Source organism: Endocarpon pusillum, assembly GCF_000464535.1.
Source record: "Endocarpon pusillum Z07020 unplaced genomic scaffold scaffold4887, whole genome shotgun sequence".
Classification (NCBI taxonomy): Eukaryota; Fungi; Ascomycota; class Eurotiomycetes; order Verrucariales; family Verrucariaceae; genus Endocarpon; species Endocarpon pusillum.
This window is the reverse complement of record NW_006916471.1, coordinates 20,942-37,234: the sequence shown is the minus strand read 5'-3', so window position 1 is coordinate 37,234 and position 16,293 is coordinate 20,942. Positions and strand designations below refer to the sequence as shown.

The 16,293-nt window shown below is 48.7% G+C and overlaps 4 protein-coding genes across 4 annotated transcripts; 3 read left to right on the top strand and 1 right to left on the bottom strand.

The window, feature by feature from the left end:
* Positions 1–337: 337 nt before the first annotated feature.
* EPUS_09111 (uncharacterized protein) lies at positions 338–3,267 on the top strand (the record flags this gene model as incomplete). The annotated part of the gene is made up of 2 exons (XM_007805896.1): positions 338–354; positions 408–3,267. 2 exons carry the CDS (start codon positions 338–340, stop codon positions 3,265–3,267), a joined length of 2,877 nt encoding a protein of 958 aa, XP_007804087.1.
* Positions 3,268–5,011: 1,744 nt separating this feature from the next.
* Positions 5,012–6,653, top strand: EPUS_09110 (uncharacterized protein; the record flags this gene model as incomplete). The annotated part of the gene is made up of 7 exons (XM_007805895.1): positions 5,012–5,203; positions 5,252–5,288; positions 5,336–5,403; positions 5,450–5,631; positions 5,675–5,899; positions 5,944–6,014; positions 6,061–6,653. The coding sequence occupies 7 exons, from the start codon at positions 5,012–5,014 to the stop codon at positions 6,651–6,653; spliced, it is 1,368 nt and encodes a 455-aa protein (XP_007804086.1).
* A 420-nt stretch (positions 6,654–7,073) lies between these two features.
* EPUS_09109 (uncharacterized protein) lies at positions 7,074–7,832 on the bottom strand (the record flags this gene model as incomplete). Its single annotated transcript, XM_007805894.1, has 2 exons — positions 7,074–7,716; positions 7,780–7,832. 2 exons carry the CDS (start codon positions 7,830–7,832, stop codon positions 7,074–7,076), a joined length of 696 nt encoding a protein of 231 aa, XP_007804085.1.
* Positions 7,833–9,531: 1,699 nt separating this feature from the next.
* Positions 9,532–15,637, top strand: EPUS_09108 (uncharacterized protein; the record flags this gene model as incomplete). Its single annotated transcript, XM_007805893.1, has 10 exons — positions 9,532–9,690; positions 9,746–9,816; positions 9,863–9,979; positions 10,041–10,123; positions 10,173–10,574; positions 10,620–10,945; positions 10,989–11,439; positions 12,036–12,184; positions 13,468–14,154; positions 14,387–15,637. The coding sequence occupies 10 exons, from the start codon at positions 9,532–9,534 to the stop codon at positions 15,635–15,637; spliced, it is 3,696 nt and encodes a 1,231-aa protein (XP_007804084.1).
* Between the last annotated feature and the right edge of the window lie 656 nt (positions 15,638–16,293).

The window sequence follows — 16,293 nt, the reverse complement described above, 5'->3', positions numbered from 1 at the left end:
CTACGCACTCTGCACAGCAGGTTGACAATAACTGATGGTGCCGTCGTGACTGACCTGTCTTGTCCGTCTTTCATTTTCTTTGATATGGTGCTAAACAAATTACACCAACTGGCTTTGAACTTAGATCTCATTTGAAGAATCAATTTCGAATGGCTGTTTGGTTTCGTGGTAATTACTTGTAGTATTGGGGAAGCTTGACCTGCTCGTGTCTTAATACTAAATAACGTAGGGTTTTTGGTCCTCCAGTCCCTTGCCAGTGCGGGACAATTCCGCGGCGGCATAGAAAGCAGAAAACAGTGCACAGTTTCGGCGAGTCAAGCTATTTGACAACTACAAAATGGTCAAATCATACCTGTGAGTTTTGTAGTGGTCTGTCAATCAGCATGAATATCCTCTGACTGACATAGCAAGTTTGATCATTCCAAAACCTTTGGTCAGATCTATTCGATCGCGTCGAACGCTCTGTGGGTCGCCGATCAATCATCCACTAATACTACCAACTCCTCCTCTGCCGGGAAGGCGATCGTTGGTGCCAATGAAGATGTTTTGTGCTGGGATATCAAGAAAGGAGAAGTTCTAGGTCGATGGTCAGAAAGCAATAATAGTGCACAAGTGACCAGTGTATGTCAGAGCCAGATCGATGCTGATGTATTCGCTGTGGGCTACGACGACGGAAGAATTCGAATATGGGACTCGAGGACAGGTACGGTCATCGTAACGTTCAACGGCCATAAATCAGCAGTAACCCATCTTCGGTTCGACGATTCTGGGGTGCGACTGGCAAGTGGTTCGAGGGATACAAACATAATACTATGGGATCTCATCGCTGAGGTGGGCTTGTTCAGACTCAAAGGACATAAAGATCAGATCACATCGCTCAATTTCTTACAGAAGCCGTTAGACCTTGAAGACAGGACTGCTAATGGAGCCACGAATGGCAGAGATGATGGGTTGGGGTTTCTCATCTCGACAAGTAAAGATGCCCTGGTCAAGTTATGGGATCTTTCAACCCAGTTCTGTATCGAGACTCATATCGCCCAAAGTAATGGAGAATGCTGGAGTCTAGGATTGTCACCAGATCACAGCGGTTGCATTACCGCCGGCAATGATGGAGAGTTGAGGGTATGGTCCATCGATAGCACGAGACTCAAATCCGCTTCCAGCGACCCGTCGGATAATGTCCTGAGAGATCGTGGCTCATTCTACAGGCATGGTAAAGATCGAACAACTGGTGTCTTATTCCATCCTCAGCGAGACCTGGTGGCTTTCCATGGATCCGAGAAGGCCGTCGAACTATGGCGCATTAGGTCAGAAGGTGAGATATCGAAGACCCTGGCAAGAAAGAAGAAAAGAAGACGTGAGAGGGTAACGACAGACGACAATGGAAACGCACATATGGAAGTCGATGACAAACCAGACGAAGTGTCCACCGCACTGGTCACGGAGGTCTTCGTCCCATACGTGATTGTCCGAACAGGGGGTAAGGTACGGTCAATGGATTGGGCAGGCGGGAAGGCTGGAAAGTCGGTTTCAATCTTGTTGGGGACTACAACCAATCAGCTAGAAGTCTACAGTGTTGTTCATATGGAAATGAAGTCCAAGAGGGAAGAACAGCCAGAATATAGTCGAACGTTTTCCGTCGACATGCCCGGGCATCGGACAGATATACGATGCTTGTCTCTGAGCTCGGATGATAGGATGATTGCGTCAGCATCCCATGGGAGCTTGAAGATCTGGAACATCAGGACGCAGAGCTGTATCCGAACATTAGATTGCGGATATGCCCTGTGCGCCGCGTTCCTCCCTGGCGACAAGGTTGTCGTCATTGGCACTCGCGATGGCACGCTTGAGATATTTGACATTGCTTCTTCGACTTTACTTGAGACGATGAAGGCCCATGACCGCGACATATGGTCCCTGCAAGTTCATCCCGATGGTAAGTCGCTTGTGACCGGCTCAGCTGACAAGTCAGCCAAATTCTGGGAGTTTCGAGTTGTTCAAGAGGAAGTCCTCGGGACCACAAGGAAGATTGCAAAGCTGACCCTAGTACATACCCGGACCCTGAAGCTTACAGAGGATATACTTGCTATTCGTTTCTCACCCGATGCTCGTTTGCTCGCCGTCAGCACTCTCGACAGCACAGTCAAAGTGTTCTTCATTGATACCCTCAAGCTTTTTCTGACCCTGTACGGCCACAAGCTTCCCGTATTGGCCATGGACATCAGCTACGACAGCAAGCTTATTGTTACGTCAAGTGCTGACAAGAATTTAAGGATCTGGGGGCTCGATTTTGGTGATTGTCATAAAGCATTGTTTGCCCACCAAGATAGCATTATGTCCGTCGCATTTGTCCCAAACAACAACGAAGGGAATGGCCATCATTTCTTTTCAGCTTCAAAGGACAAGACAATCAAATACTACGATGGTGACAAATTTGAGCAGATCCAAAGATTGAGTGGTCATCATGGAGAAATCTGGGCCATGGCTATTGCTCATTCTGGTGAATTTTTAGTCTCAGCAAGTCACGACAAAAGCATTCGCGTGTGGCAACAGACTGATGAACAGATCTTTCTCGAGGAGGAACGTGAAAAGGAGCTCGAAGAATTGTATGAAAACACCCTTCTCACATCCCTTGAGCAGGACGATCAAGAAGCGGCTGGAGAGGATCAAGTTGTCGCTGCGGGAAAACAGACCGTGGAAACTTTGATGGCAGGAGAAAAGATCGCCGAAGCGCTTGAACTGGGAATGGAAGATCTGGAGTTGATGCGAGAACATCAAAGAGCAAAATCTTTCAATTCAAAAGCAGCCATACCTTCACGGCATCCTGTCTTCCTGGCCAATAACGATATTCCCGCTTCCGCTTATGTCCTAAAAATATTCCAACGCATACCTTCCGCTTCGCTGCAAGATGCGCTGTTAGTTCTATCTTTCTCTCAACTCCCCGCGCTTTTCACGTTTCTGTCTTTGTGGGCGAGCGAAGGACGAAACGTTTCGCTAACATGTCGAATCCTGTTTTTCGTACTCAACACTCACCAAAGACAGCTGGTGAGCTCTCGACTTATGCGGCCGTTGTTGGAGGATGTGCGGCGGAATCTGCAGGTGATCCTGCAGGCACAAAAAGCCGAAATGGGTTTCAATCTTGCAGGACTGAAAATTGCGGGGAGGCGAGTGGCACAAATCGGCGAGAACGAGTATGTTGACTACGACATGACCAATGCGAGCACGACCACCGAAGTTAAGAAAAGAACATTCGTCAATGTTGCTTAGTCCACGTTTAGGCTTTCAATCTTGATCCTCTAACGAGTGGAAATATTCTTGGATCTTCGCCTATGGTTTGATGAATTGGCTCCATGCTCTTGGGTGGTTCCTCCGAAACAAGTGCTTGCCGGAGCGCTGTGAAGCACAAGAGTGGTGTGAACCGTTAATTTCTCCCTTGCAAGTATAGCCAGCAATTTTCAGGACCAGTGAGAAGCTTACGTCCTGGAAATAGTTGCTGCGCGTCCTTATGCTTCATGACCCCACTTTTTTGTTGGCCGATGAAGTGGATTAGCAGTATGTGTCACACTCGGCCTCACCTCATATGCTCATCAATTCAGTGCTGTCATCTTTGCTCTGACAAAGTAGTCCTCGCATTCCATCAACAACGCTCCACCCAAAAGCTGGCGCAAAGTTGCCCAGTATCTGATCAAAAATCATCTGGCTTCGACTGGTGCGAGTGCCTTCACAAGCAAGAGCTCAACGAAGCAAGATCGTTGCTTCGTGTCTATCTATGAACGAGACTGTTGCGCTGACTTTGAGCGACTAACTCAGTTTATGTATCTGGTTGAGAGTATTGCCGGGTGGAGCAACTGGATATGAGCTTCAACCAGCAAAACACCATAATACTACTTCCGAAGTAAAGGTTTGACGGAAAGGATAATCTGTCAGCTAGGTTGTTGTAGAAATGTCAAAAAACATAATCCAGCTGGTGATTGCCATGACAATTGCGGACAGAAATGGTCGAAGCTGAGGGCGCCTCAATTGCGCAGGTCCGTTTTCGTGTAACCCATTCCTCGTGCTCACGTTGTACAAAATTTAAGGACCCCAAATGCATGTACTAAAATCCTAGTATCCCACATTGTTTCTAGGTACAGGATTGCCAGTGGCAAATGAGGTCCTCAAGGGATGCCGCCGTGTCTTACCTGTTTGCTGTATGAGATGCATTCTTGGTGCCCTGACCCACCAATTGAGGAACTGCGACTATTGTCTCACGGGAATTTGTAGGGAACATCAGCACGCTTCTCCAAAATAAGAGCAGCCTAGCCTGGGTATGTCCTTCTCGCTGGCCTGCTCCGTACAGCTGTAACTATCCTACGTTGCCCCAAATGGACAAGGGCTGGCCACTTGACCCCTGGATTTTCCGATGACTTAGTCTAAGCTAGGTCAAAGCGCTTACGCTGTCATCAGTCTCCAGGTGGGAAAGACGGAAGTAGTCTACAGAGTCATGAAGAGACTCCACAATTCAGGTATCTATGACATAGTGTTTCTGTTCACAGTATTCGCCGTTCAAGGATATTGTAAATTACAGTTCGCATGTTGGACCAAGTCTGGATTCCAATGTTCACATCTGCATCAAGTTACTTCAGGAGATCTGCAAGGCTGAACTTCCCCAGGCCGCATTGGTCATGTACTAACTAGTTAGTCCACATAGGCGAATGCACCACATACCAATCCTGGATGCCTGTACCCTTCTGCATCCTTCCGTGTAACAGCTACCAGTTCCGACGTTGCAACACGACTTATCTGCCTGCAACAACACATGGCAACCATGTGTACAACTAACAAGAACAAGATTGAACGCGTCTATCGTGCTGGAGCTGCCACGCCACATGCCAATGTTCATGGGGCCAAATGCAAGCTTCTACACAATGTGAGCTTCTCATCAAAAGCTGTCCGATGCCCCTCATTTCCTTCATGTGAAGGGTCCTGCTCGTCTTTTCTCATGATTCACCATCCGTAGTGACTGGTCTAGATGTCGTTCAACATCGCGGAGGAATTCGCCTACCAACAGGCTTACATAGCTGATGATAAAGGTCCCACAGTGATTGGTTGTGCCATATTCTTTATCGCTTTCCCTACCATCGTGGTCGCATTAAGGTTCCTGGCGAGGTATCTAAAAAAGTTACCGCTGAATCTCGATGACTACTTCACACTTTCTGCTCTGGTATGTGTCCTCGTACATTAGCTGGTCCATCGCGCTGATCACCAATAGGTCGCTGTGATACTCCTCTGTGTGCTCAATATCCTGTGTACGTCATTCGATCCAGACATTCCAGCGAGACCTGACCATTCCCAGCTGCCAATCATGGTGTTGGAAGACATGCCATTGCTGTGAACGCGGCAACTGTATATATAGTGTTGAAAGTAAGCCTATGGCCAAACATACGATGGAGTATTCTGACTTTCACAGCTTGGCTTCTTCAGCTCGATTGCATATGCATGGGTCCACTTTTTCGTGAAATGGTCCATTCTCCTTCTCTATCGCCGTATCTTTGGTATGCAGAAGCGATGGTTCAGGTTCACCTTCTGGACTATTGGGATATATGTCACGTCTTGGACGCTTTCGCTCTTCATCCTAGAGGTCACTCAATGGTGAATATTTTCAAGATGGGTTTTCTCAAACTGACCCTCCTAGTCGTCCACTCAACTACTTATGGCTTCAATATTCACCAGCTGGCATCCAAGGTCTTGTCAAGGGCAGATGCACTCTTTCCGTCGACGTCCCAGAACAAGCCTTCTGTGCCCTCAACTCGCTGGCTGATTTCGCACTTCTTATCATCCCTGCCGTTGCAATGGGAAAGTTGAAGATGAACCTCAACCGCAAGATAGGATTTATTGCTATCTTCCTGATCGGCACCTTGTAAGTCGGCTGCGGCGATCAATACACAATACTGACTAAAGTAGGGCATGTGCCGCTGGGCTGGTCAGGTTTGCTATGGCATTCAATGGCATAGGCAACAGCACAGATATCACCTGTAAGTACCTCCTCCACAGAGCCAGGGAATCGCTGACTTCTATTAGGGCAAATGAGCACATTCTACAATTGGACTGCCATCGAAGCTGGCGTCGGACTCTTATGCGCTTGCTTTCCAGTCATCGCACCACTCTTTAGACTCAACATATCCCAAAAGCAATACCCTATTGCCGAACAGCAACTCGAAAGTTCTCAGTCCCACTATGACACTAGGTCGGGATGGCTCGATGTGAAGAACACCGGCCACGAAACCCGGTATTCCGAAGACTCTGAAGCCACTCTTCATGAGAAGCTTCCAGCCTCTGAGTACCCTCCTAGCTATGGCCTCGATACGATTGTCAGAACAGAGATCCTACCCTTCCCGCCTCCTACGCGCATTAGAGACAGTTACCAGGAGAGGAGGGAGCTTCTGCACCCCGGTTTAGGAGATCCAAGGGTTGTGAATGAGGTGTATCGTGGAGTGGCACCTGAAAATATGGGACTTGATAGAGATGGGAAGCCGTTACCGATGACAGGGATTAAGGTCAAGACCAATGTCGAGTTTGTGAGGAGTTCTACGGTACGTTCACGAGGTGATATTGATAGGTGCGAGCTGTTGACCCCTGAAAACGATATATGGGGTTTGACTAGTGCAAAATAAGCTCAAAGACGGAACTGGTAGTCAGGCATTGAGCTGGATGGGACCACAAGCCACCTGTATCACGCGTTGAATGCCATACCCTTACTATCATCTCTTTCTGTGTTGTGTCTATTTATTTCGATAGGTTGGCCCAGTGTGAAGCGGAAAAATTATCGTCATCCCCCATCGCTGTATCCAACAATCCCCAATCATGCCTCCATTGCTTTGAGGTGGAGCGCGCTGTTTACATACATCAAATCTGAAAAGATATCGCATCCCTTTTCTATCGCTAGAATACCGACAAGACAAGATACCCAAATCAATCTATCTATACTACAATTTTCCAAATGCCTTCCTGGTCCCAACTACGGCCGCGGGGTCACGTTAGTTAACCCCCATTCCCAAGTGTATCCCAAATGAGATATCACAACTCAACAAGTATCAAAGCTCCGTGGAAGCCTTGGTGGTCTGATCCGCCATTTCCAACGAAGCACCACCAGTATTCACAGTGGAGACGGTATTCTTGTCGCTTTCCACGAACCACTGCACCTCTTTCTTGATGATCATCTTGGTGCTGTCATTGCTCTCTTCATCAACACTGTCAGCGTCGACACGGCCTTCCGAGAAGACTCGCGCGGTGTTCGAAGAATGATCGCCACGGTAGATCTGCGGACTTCTTGCGTCTCTGTCATAATCCTTTCCTTCTGCGTGGATGATGATTTCCTGCGCTGCTGATTCGCGGCGACCGGAGTGTACAGAAGTGACCGGTTTCTCGGATTGCTTGAAATTAAGGGCGTTCTTCCTGGAAAAGATGGATCGAAGCCCATAGCTGCTGTGAGCGCCTTTTGGTTTGCGCGTATCGTACATGTGGTTACCGTCCATCATGGTCTCTGAATCCATAGCTCCATACCTTGTGCTGACGGCTCTTATGAAGGGATTAATACAGGGAACAGTGGCAGAGATAAGACTCCATCCGAGCTCTACCTGGGTCGCGAGAACCGTAGGTAGGTCGTCAAGGGTAGGGTCGGAAGACCGAAGGCCAGCGGTGAGATACTTGAGGCGGAGCACGGTGATCGCAATGAGTCTGCACTGGCAGTCAGCACTGTACGAATAAACTAAAGGCATAGGGTCATCGGTAGAAGCTTACGGTAGGCGACAACCAAAAACCATCATAACAGTTGTCTTTTTCTGCCTTGCCATTTGGAGGGGGAAGACCAATAGAACCGCTCCGAGAAACAGCGCTACCTCGACGAGGATGTTCGAAACTGTAATAAAGATCCACCTTGCTAACTGGTACAAAGTTAGAGATAGAGTATGGTCGATCCAAGGGAGTCAGCATTCTTACGAGGCCTGAGCACCGAACATCATATTGGATCCAAGGCTGCACCAGATTACATCGTAGGGCAACCAGAAAGACAGAGACAACCATCCATAGTGTTGTGAATCCCAGCAATGCTTGGAAAAATCGTACATGGGTTTTGTTTGACGTTAAGCGGAGGAGAAGAAGGCAGACACAGCACTTGATCAGAAAAAGATCCAGGAGATAGAGGATGTCGCTGGTGTAACCCAACTATGGAAAGTCAGAATATCAATGTGAAACCAGGGAGACTAAGTACCTTTTGGATCTGGACAAGATCCTCGGATTGAACCAACTCCCTTGATTTTCCAAATCCATTTGAAACATGGAGAAAAATTAGGCCAGATTGAATCACGAACAAGGCCTGCTCTTTGTAAGTCTTGATTTGTGAGCAGCATTCTTGGTCATACAGTGGCAAGACAGAACATTGTATCATCATGACGGAACGGAGGGCTGACCCCAAAGCGAATGTACAGTCTCACTCCAAGGAAGAGTAGTACATTGCAAAGCATCACTCCATTGGTAATGGTGAGCCAACCGCCATGGTCGCTATCAGTCACGACCGTGCTTGGAGGAGAGTATCCTGGTGGCAACGAAAGAGAGGACATTGGAGGTAGTGGTGGCGAGAGTATAAGTGAGAGGTTTTCATCGTCAGGCTCGTTGATGGGCCATGGTAGGGGATGGAAGTCATTGATAAAGCTGTGATTGTAGCCATCACATGAAGGGATTGAACAGAACAAATAAGGAATAGCTTGGAAGGATACTCAGCTCTGAACTCACCCAGTCACAATGACCAGGGTTCGCCGCTTTGGTTCGAAGAAAGTTTGATGGCCTGATATGAGGCGTAATATTTCGAGAAGGGTTGCCTTGAGGCTGGCGTCACAAAATCAGCGTAAATCTTGGCGTGATTGGCCCAGTCAAATAGTATCTGTTTAGACGACTCCTAGCGAGCAGAGCAAGTCACGAAATCTGTCACCGGCCTTGGGCCTGGGGACGGCGACGAGGCCCGCACCGCCGGGGATGTACCAGATAACCAAGGAGCGGCGCCGGGGAGAACGTGGGAGACAGCCGGAACGCCGCCGGGGAAGGATGGAAGCTAAAATGGAGCCCTGCTAAGCATGATTGGACTCAATTGGCGCCCTTAGTGTCAGTAGCACTGTTACGCCGTGGCGCACTGTCAATCTGTGATGGGTGAGTGGAAATTTAGGATGATACGAAGTACGTAAAAGTTCTGGGGTACAGCTTCACCACTCTTAGTGGCACCACAGTGGTGTCCTGTACCTGTGCGGCGTCTTCGGCTCCTTCTTCGTCCAAAACATCCTTCGCTCGTTTGTTATCAGTTAGCCGCGTCAACAGTCAAATCAGACCAGCTCGGTCATTTAACTAAACGAACAATGCATGAGCTGAGGGGTCGAATGGGGAAGCAAAGGACGATCAATGCAGGTGGAGGTCTTTCCCCAGCCTGATCCTCTCGGCCATATCTTTCGAATACTTTTCCCCTCCTCGATCGTTATCGCAACGACTTCCCTCTATCTATCGACAATGGCGAGCTTCGGCGAGAAAACCACCACCTATGTGGACGATGACGCCAAAACCTATGAAATGGAAACAATGGTCGAGGCCACGGTCGCTGAGAAGCATCGAGGCACCATCACGGATCGACATGACATGAAAGTTCTTGGTAGAGTGCAGGAATTACGGGTTTGAACCCTCTCCTCTCCTCGATGGCAAGTCGCTGACATAGGCTGTCACATAGCGCAACTTCGGGTTCATGGCCATTGTCGGGTTTGGCTCAACTCTGATCTGTACTTGGGAGTTTGTCCTTGCGTACGTTACACTCACAGACTCACGAGACCAATACTAACACATACAGTGGTTCAGTCACGAGCTCCCTCACCAATGGAGGCACTGCTGGTCTCTTTTGGGGTTACATTTTAGTGGTGATTGCATACTTCCTGGTGTACGCCAGCTTGGCCGAAATGGCCTCCATGTAAGCTTCTACTCTCTCGTTGGCTTGAAGCTCATGATGTTCGCTAACAATACCGATACAGGGCTCCAACTTCTGGCGGTCAGTATCACTGGGTCTCAGAATTCGCTCCCCGAAGCTGTCAGCGTTACCTGAGCTATCTAACTGGTAAGATCTCCACCACTCGGATCTATATCGATTCTCATAAATATTTCAGGATGGCTGTGCTTTCTTGGATGGCAAGCTGGCGTTTGCGGAACCGGCTTTCTCGTGGGAACCATTATGCAGGGGCTGATCACTCTCTGCGTTCCCACTTATCAAGCACAAGCTTGGCACGGAACAATGATTGTTATTGGCGTCGTCTGCTTCACCGTTATTTTTAACACCTTCCTAGCGAGGAAGCTGCCTTTTGTGGAGGGCATGCTGTTGATGTTGCATATTGTGGGCTTGTTTGCCATTATGATACCTCTCTTGGTTCTTGCACCCAGAAACAACGCAAAGGCGGCCTTTACCGAGTTCACCAACAACGGTGGTTGGCCTACTAAGGGGGTGTCTTTTATGGTCGGTCTGAATGCGATAGTGGTAACGCTCAACGGGTTTGACAGCACTGTGCATATGTGTAAGTGTAGCCTGGCTTCTCCTCTACCCCGTCTAACCTATTTAGGTGAGGAGACCACTAACGCCGCAATAACATTACCGAGAACGCTTATGTTTTCTACGGCTCTCAATGCGGCGATGGGCTTTGCCATTGTGATCACCATAATTTTCACTTGGGGCGACATGGAGCAGATCCGCCAGACTCCCACACTCTATCCCTTTATTGAAGTCTTCTACAATTCGACCCGAAGTCTAGCCGGAACTGTTGTCATGACGGTAATCATCATTCTTACATTACTTGCAAGTACAATCGCCGTTACTGCTACAGCTTCCCGACAAATTTGGTCTTTTGCTCGGGATAATGGAGTGCCTTTCTCGGATGTTATTTCTCGAGTAAGCTTGTAGTCCAAAGTCAAGACCCGGCTAACAGTCGCAGGTCTCTCCCGGATGGAACGTTCCTGTCAATGCCGTCATTATCTCTATAGTCGTAAGCATCCTGCTTTCCCTTATCAATCTCGGGTCCACCACTGCCCTCAGCGCCATGTTCACAATTAGCACCGGCAGTGGTTTGACTTCATACATAATCGCCATTGGCTCTCTTGTGATGAAGCGTCTCAGTGGAGAGCCGCTTCCTCTCCGACCATGGTCACTGGGCCCCTATGGACTGGCTATCAACCTTGCAAGTCTTTGCTTCCTTGTGGTGTTTTGGTTCTGGGGCTTCTTTCCCCCGGTCACTCCGGTGGAACCAAAAACTATGAATTGGGGTTGCTTAATATATGGATTCGTGGTCATCTTCGCTACGATATATTACATCTTGCATGGAAAGAAAGTCTACACTCCACCCGTGGACAAGCTACGCAGGTACTTGCAGCAAGAGTATGAGGGACGTACTTGAGTGTTTATGGACTGGAAACTGGTATGTTACGACGTATTGAAGAGACGTATTAAAAAAAGAAATGCGCATGCTAGGATTCGAACCTAGGACCTCTGCCTCTTGTACTGTGATTGAAGGATAATGGTGGATTTCCGCCGTCAAACGGATTCAATATTGACATCCAACTTGATCACATTATGTACAGGCAGCGCTCTACCACGAGCTACACGAGCTGTTGACATATCTTTCGTTATAACTACAATATATACCTCCTATAAGTGAGCCCTTGTTTCGAGATATCTTGTCTACCTTCTCAATATTCCTCAGCACATGATAACTTAATATTTCCATTCCTACACTACGCTCAAAGCCGACAAAATCCGTTAGAGTCTAACTAGTAGTATTGCACGTGAGAATGAACCTAAACATTAGTGGACCTGTTCCTTCTAGCAGAGCGGAATTATAGTAGGTAGAATGCTTAAACTTGCCTGGATAGCAAAATAGACTCTCTTGTGATCTTACTGCTGAAATTTTGAGATAGAAAACCATGGTGTTGAATTGTAAGAAACGTTCGAACGTAGACAGAGCTTTAAGAAGAATCTCAAACAGGAGGACCTCAAGAGGAGGAGGATGTCAAGAAGGATATCAAGAAGGATATACTTCTCCTCCATATTCTTCTTCATATCCTCCTCCATATCAAACTCAATACCAAGCGTAAGAAGGGTGAGAAGAGGTTAAGTTTAGACGAGACCAGATACGTAAGGAGGTTACTATTAAGTGAGTTAGGGTTTATTGATAGAGTCGGCAACAGATAAGTATTCACTGTCAGAATCCCTGCGTATATGATACGTATCTGTTACGTATTAGCATGATGGTACAAGGGTCCCCGCATGCAAAACGCACGAAACGCTCTTGTAACTGTTACGCCCTGTTATTTATGGCAGTGAGCATTGCTATACGAATTGAACGCCAAATGCTGTTTCTGAGCTGTTACAGTAATGCGCTTCTCTAGCTATTAGTATGAGCAAATGCTCCTCTTGATAGGAGCAACTTAATCAAGTGAATTGGCACCTCTGTACGCTGTTTGCTACTACCTCTAACATTCACAAGCGAGACTAGATGTAGATGTGATAGAAGAACTACAAGAGACGTTGTTTGATTCTTTAAATCATTTCTCTTTGTACGACTACTTTCTGGAGCTGATGATTTTGATGTTTAGAAGAAGCGAATTTCGACAGACTTCTTGTAATGTGTTTCGCGGATTGTGACATCTTCATCTTTGGACCATTTTGACTCTTTACTGTAGGACGATTGAAAGAAAGAACAAAGGACGCAGGACAAGTACGACTCTCGGGCAAGGGACACACAGATGAGTAGGATAATCGATTAAAGACCAGGATTTGGGACGCAGGACAAGTAGGATAGTCGATCAAAAGAAAGAATGTGGGACGTATGACGCAGGTCGGGTAGGACGGTCGATCAAAGGACAGGACGCAGGACGCAGGATGAGTAGGACGGTCGATCAAAGGATATGACGCAGGACGCAGGACGAGTAGGACGGTCGATCAAAGGACATGACGAGGGGGGCAATTGAAAGGCACGGCGAAGGATGGAGTACGTATATGTCAGTCAAAAGGCGTGGATGCAGGAAGAGTAGAGTTGTCTTTGGAAGAGATGGAGGCTTTAGACTGGTTTGCTTGGTGGAGTCTTGAGTGGACGCTGGAAGTATAACCCTCAGTAGTTTCCAAAGATGTAGGCAATATGAACATTGTTTCCGCTCTATGAATGGATTGAACTTAAGCATATACAAGTGCTGGGTGCGGTAATCTGTGTTCTGCTTCTGCGGTGCCAGGAGATGACGAAGTGCGGTCCACCCTTGACAATTTTCCCAAGTCGTATCCGATCTCCACATTCTACTGTCTCTCCACCATACTCACCTGAAATCCTGGCCCAACCTCCGACTACTTCCCAGCAGAAGCTGAGAGAGGCAGAGAACGAGCACAATGGCATGGCGAGGATGAAAAGAGATACCCTCAAATAGTTGCCTCTTGGTTTCGGCTCACGTGGTGCAATCCGCGTTGGGCGGCTTCTGAAAGAGAGCGAGGTTGAGGAGTTGAATGAGCGTCAGAAAGCGGTTGTGGAGGAGCTCAATTCACTGCAAAGTGTGGTGGAACATGCTGAGAGTCCCCTTGTTGTTGACAATGAGACGAGCAATGTTATTGACAGCATTGTTGCCTTGTGTGATGAAGCTCCAGGCATGTTTGAACGCGTTGAATCGGCCTACAAGGGTCAGAACCGTGATCTCGATATGTCTATCGGCGAGGGTCTCGATGAGATCAGGAGATTGAAGCCCCGTCTTGATCAGTTTGAAGCCGCAATCCAGGTTCAGCACAATGCCATCGAGGGTCTACTCTCTGAGAATGACACTCTTGCCGAGGCTTACGCCAAGGTAATGGACTTGACTGCTAATCTTGCTGTGGCCCAAAAGGCTGCGGCGAGGGCAGCTCAGGAACATGGCAATGTTGCGGCCGAAGTTGTGGCCCTCCCTGACAGACACGCTGAAACTCGTGCTGAGCTTGCTGCAAAACTCTCTGACACCCAGCGAGCGAAAATGCTTGCGGAACCTGAGGCTGTGACGTTGACTGCAAGGCTCTCTGATGCTCAAAAGACACAGGAAGTTGCAGATGACGCACGTTTCGACGCTGAGTCCAAAGTGGCGGCGTTGACTGTAGATTTGTCCGATGCTCAGCGAGCTCGGCTCGACGCTGAATCAAAGTTGCGGCGTTGACTGTAGACATCTCTGAAGCGATAGATGCTCGTCGTGATTCTGAATCTGGCGATACTTACTGCAGCACTCTCCTGAGGCCGATAAGGCACGGATGAGTGCCATGGAGTCGTCGAAGGCCTTGGGAACGGAGCTCGACATCCTGAAGACTACGTCCCATGCGACTGCAAAGTAGCTGGGAGCAATTCAGGGGAGCACAATCTCTTCTCTGAAGCAGCTTGTTGAGCAGGCCGAGAAGGAGCGTGATGGCTTTGCACAGCGTCTTTCCGAGTCTGACAAGCTGAAGCAGCAATACTGCGGCGTTGAGATTCCGGAGTTGAAGCGAAAGCTGATGCTGGTGGAAGTGCAAAACCTGATGCTCAGGGAGCAGCTGCTTGAGAGTCAAGCAGAGGTTTCGAAGCGTGATCGCAGGATCTCTGAGCTTGAAGATGAAGCTTCGACTCCTTGGAAGGCCGCTATTGCTGAGTCTGTGTCGCTGCATGAGGCTCTGAAAGAGCAACGGCAGAAGGCTTCTGACAATGCTGTGCTTGAGCGTCAGCTTGAGGCGTTGCAGAGGCAGAAAGGCGAAGAACTCGGGCAGGCTGCTGCGCGTGTGGAGGCTGCGACTCGTGAGAACGAGGAACTCGGAAATCGAGTTTCCCGTATCACTGCGGATTGCGACTCCTTGCGTGAGGTTAACGACCAGCTTAGGACTGACCTTGGACGTCTTCAGGCGACCAAGAGGAAGTCCGACGCTCAGCTTGATAGCCAGCTTACGAGTATGATGCCAAACCGGAAGCGAAGGCGAGTAGCATCTGGCGAGGAGTTTGTTGAGGACCTCGATGACTTGGAAAAGCTGATGGAGAACCTGCGAAGGTTTCTCTATGGAAGCGTACTCTTTCCTATGCACAGGGCCTGGGCTGCTGGGGAGCCAGACCTGCTGGGTGCAATGGAGAGCATACAAGCATTGCAGGCGATCGATCTAGAGCGCAAAGCAGTCGATTGGCTGAAGGCGCTTTCGGGGCTTGCTAAAAGTTCTCTGCAAGGGCGTCCTTGTCGCGAGCAGATGTTTTGGCTCTTCGCTCAGAGCCATCGCAAGGATGGGCAAGTGTCTCTGGACGACGTCTATACTCTTGTCGCTGGCATGACTGATGTTGGGACTGTACAAGTGGTTTTGGGCTTGCTGCAGATCTTCATCCAGAAGATGGTGGAAAGCTTGACCTCTGTATGGGAACCTTCGTCTAATGTCTCTGCCGTGATGATCCTGCTTCGATGCATTGAGCTCTTCTACCGACATCTTGCAGGGAAGAAGACGATGCTTCATCGCGTGCGGAGTGCCTTCGAGCAGATGCGACCGGTCATCGACAGATTACGGTCGCAGTCGGTCCTGGTTGCTGGTCTTGCTGATTGGCTCGATGACGAATTGACCCTTGAGAAAGAATCGTAGCTTTCCCAGAAGGTTGCCTTTCATGGGCGATCTAAGGGACGCAGCATCACAGCTGGGGACCATGAGCTTCTGACCGACGGAGATTGTCTCATCATTCTCCATGATACAGAGCCAGATGAACCTGTGCATGTCTGCTGGCCTGATTCCTTCTCTATGAAGTATGTTGTTGAGTTCCGTCTTGTGTCAGGGATTTCCCAACGCAGGGAAGTGACTTCGCCCACACCTGGCCTGTCACTACGGAGAACATACAGAGACTGTGGAGCATGTTCGAGCCTGCGTTCCAGAGGCAAGAACAACGCGCAGCAGCTCCGCAAAGGGTTATATTCAAAGCTCCATAATGGTTTGGGCCCCTTCAGATTGAGGATGGGAGGAGGGTTGAAGGGGCGCTTTGCAAAGGACTCACACCTTCTCGTGGTGCAGAGTGTCAGTAGCTGGACTAATTGCTAGTCTCAGTGAAGCTAAGATGAGTCCACCCAGTAGGTAAGTGTCTATTTGGCGTACAAGCAAGGTTTTGCACGTTTCATTTGAGTCCCATCAAGCATATGAAGATGTAGACGGGAGAGCGAAGATGGAAGTGGAGGGTATGGAGGTGGAGGCAATGGAAGTGAGCTGGAAGAGTGGCAAGGCCGAATGGGTCACGAAATCACGGCAGGGGT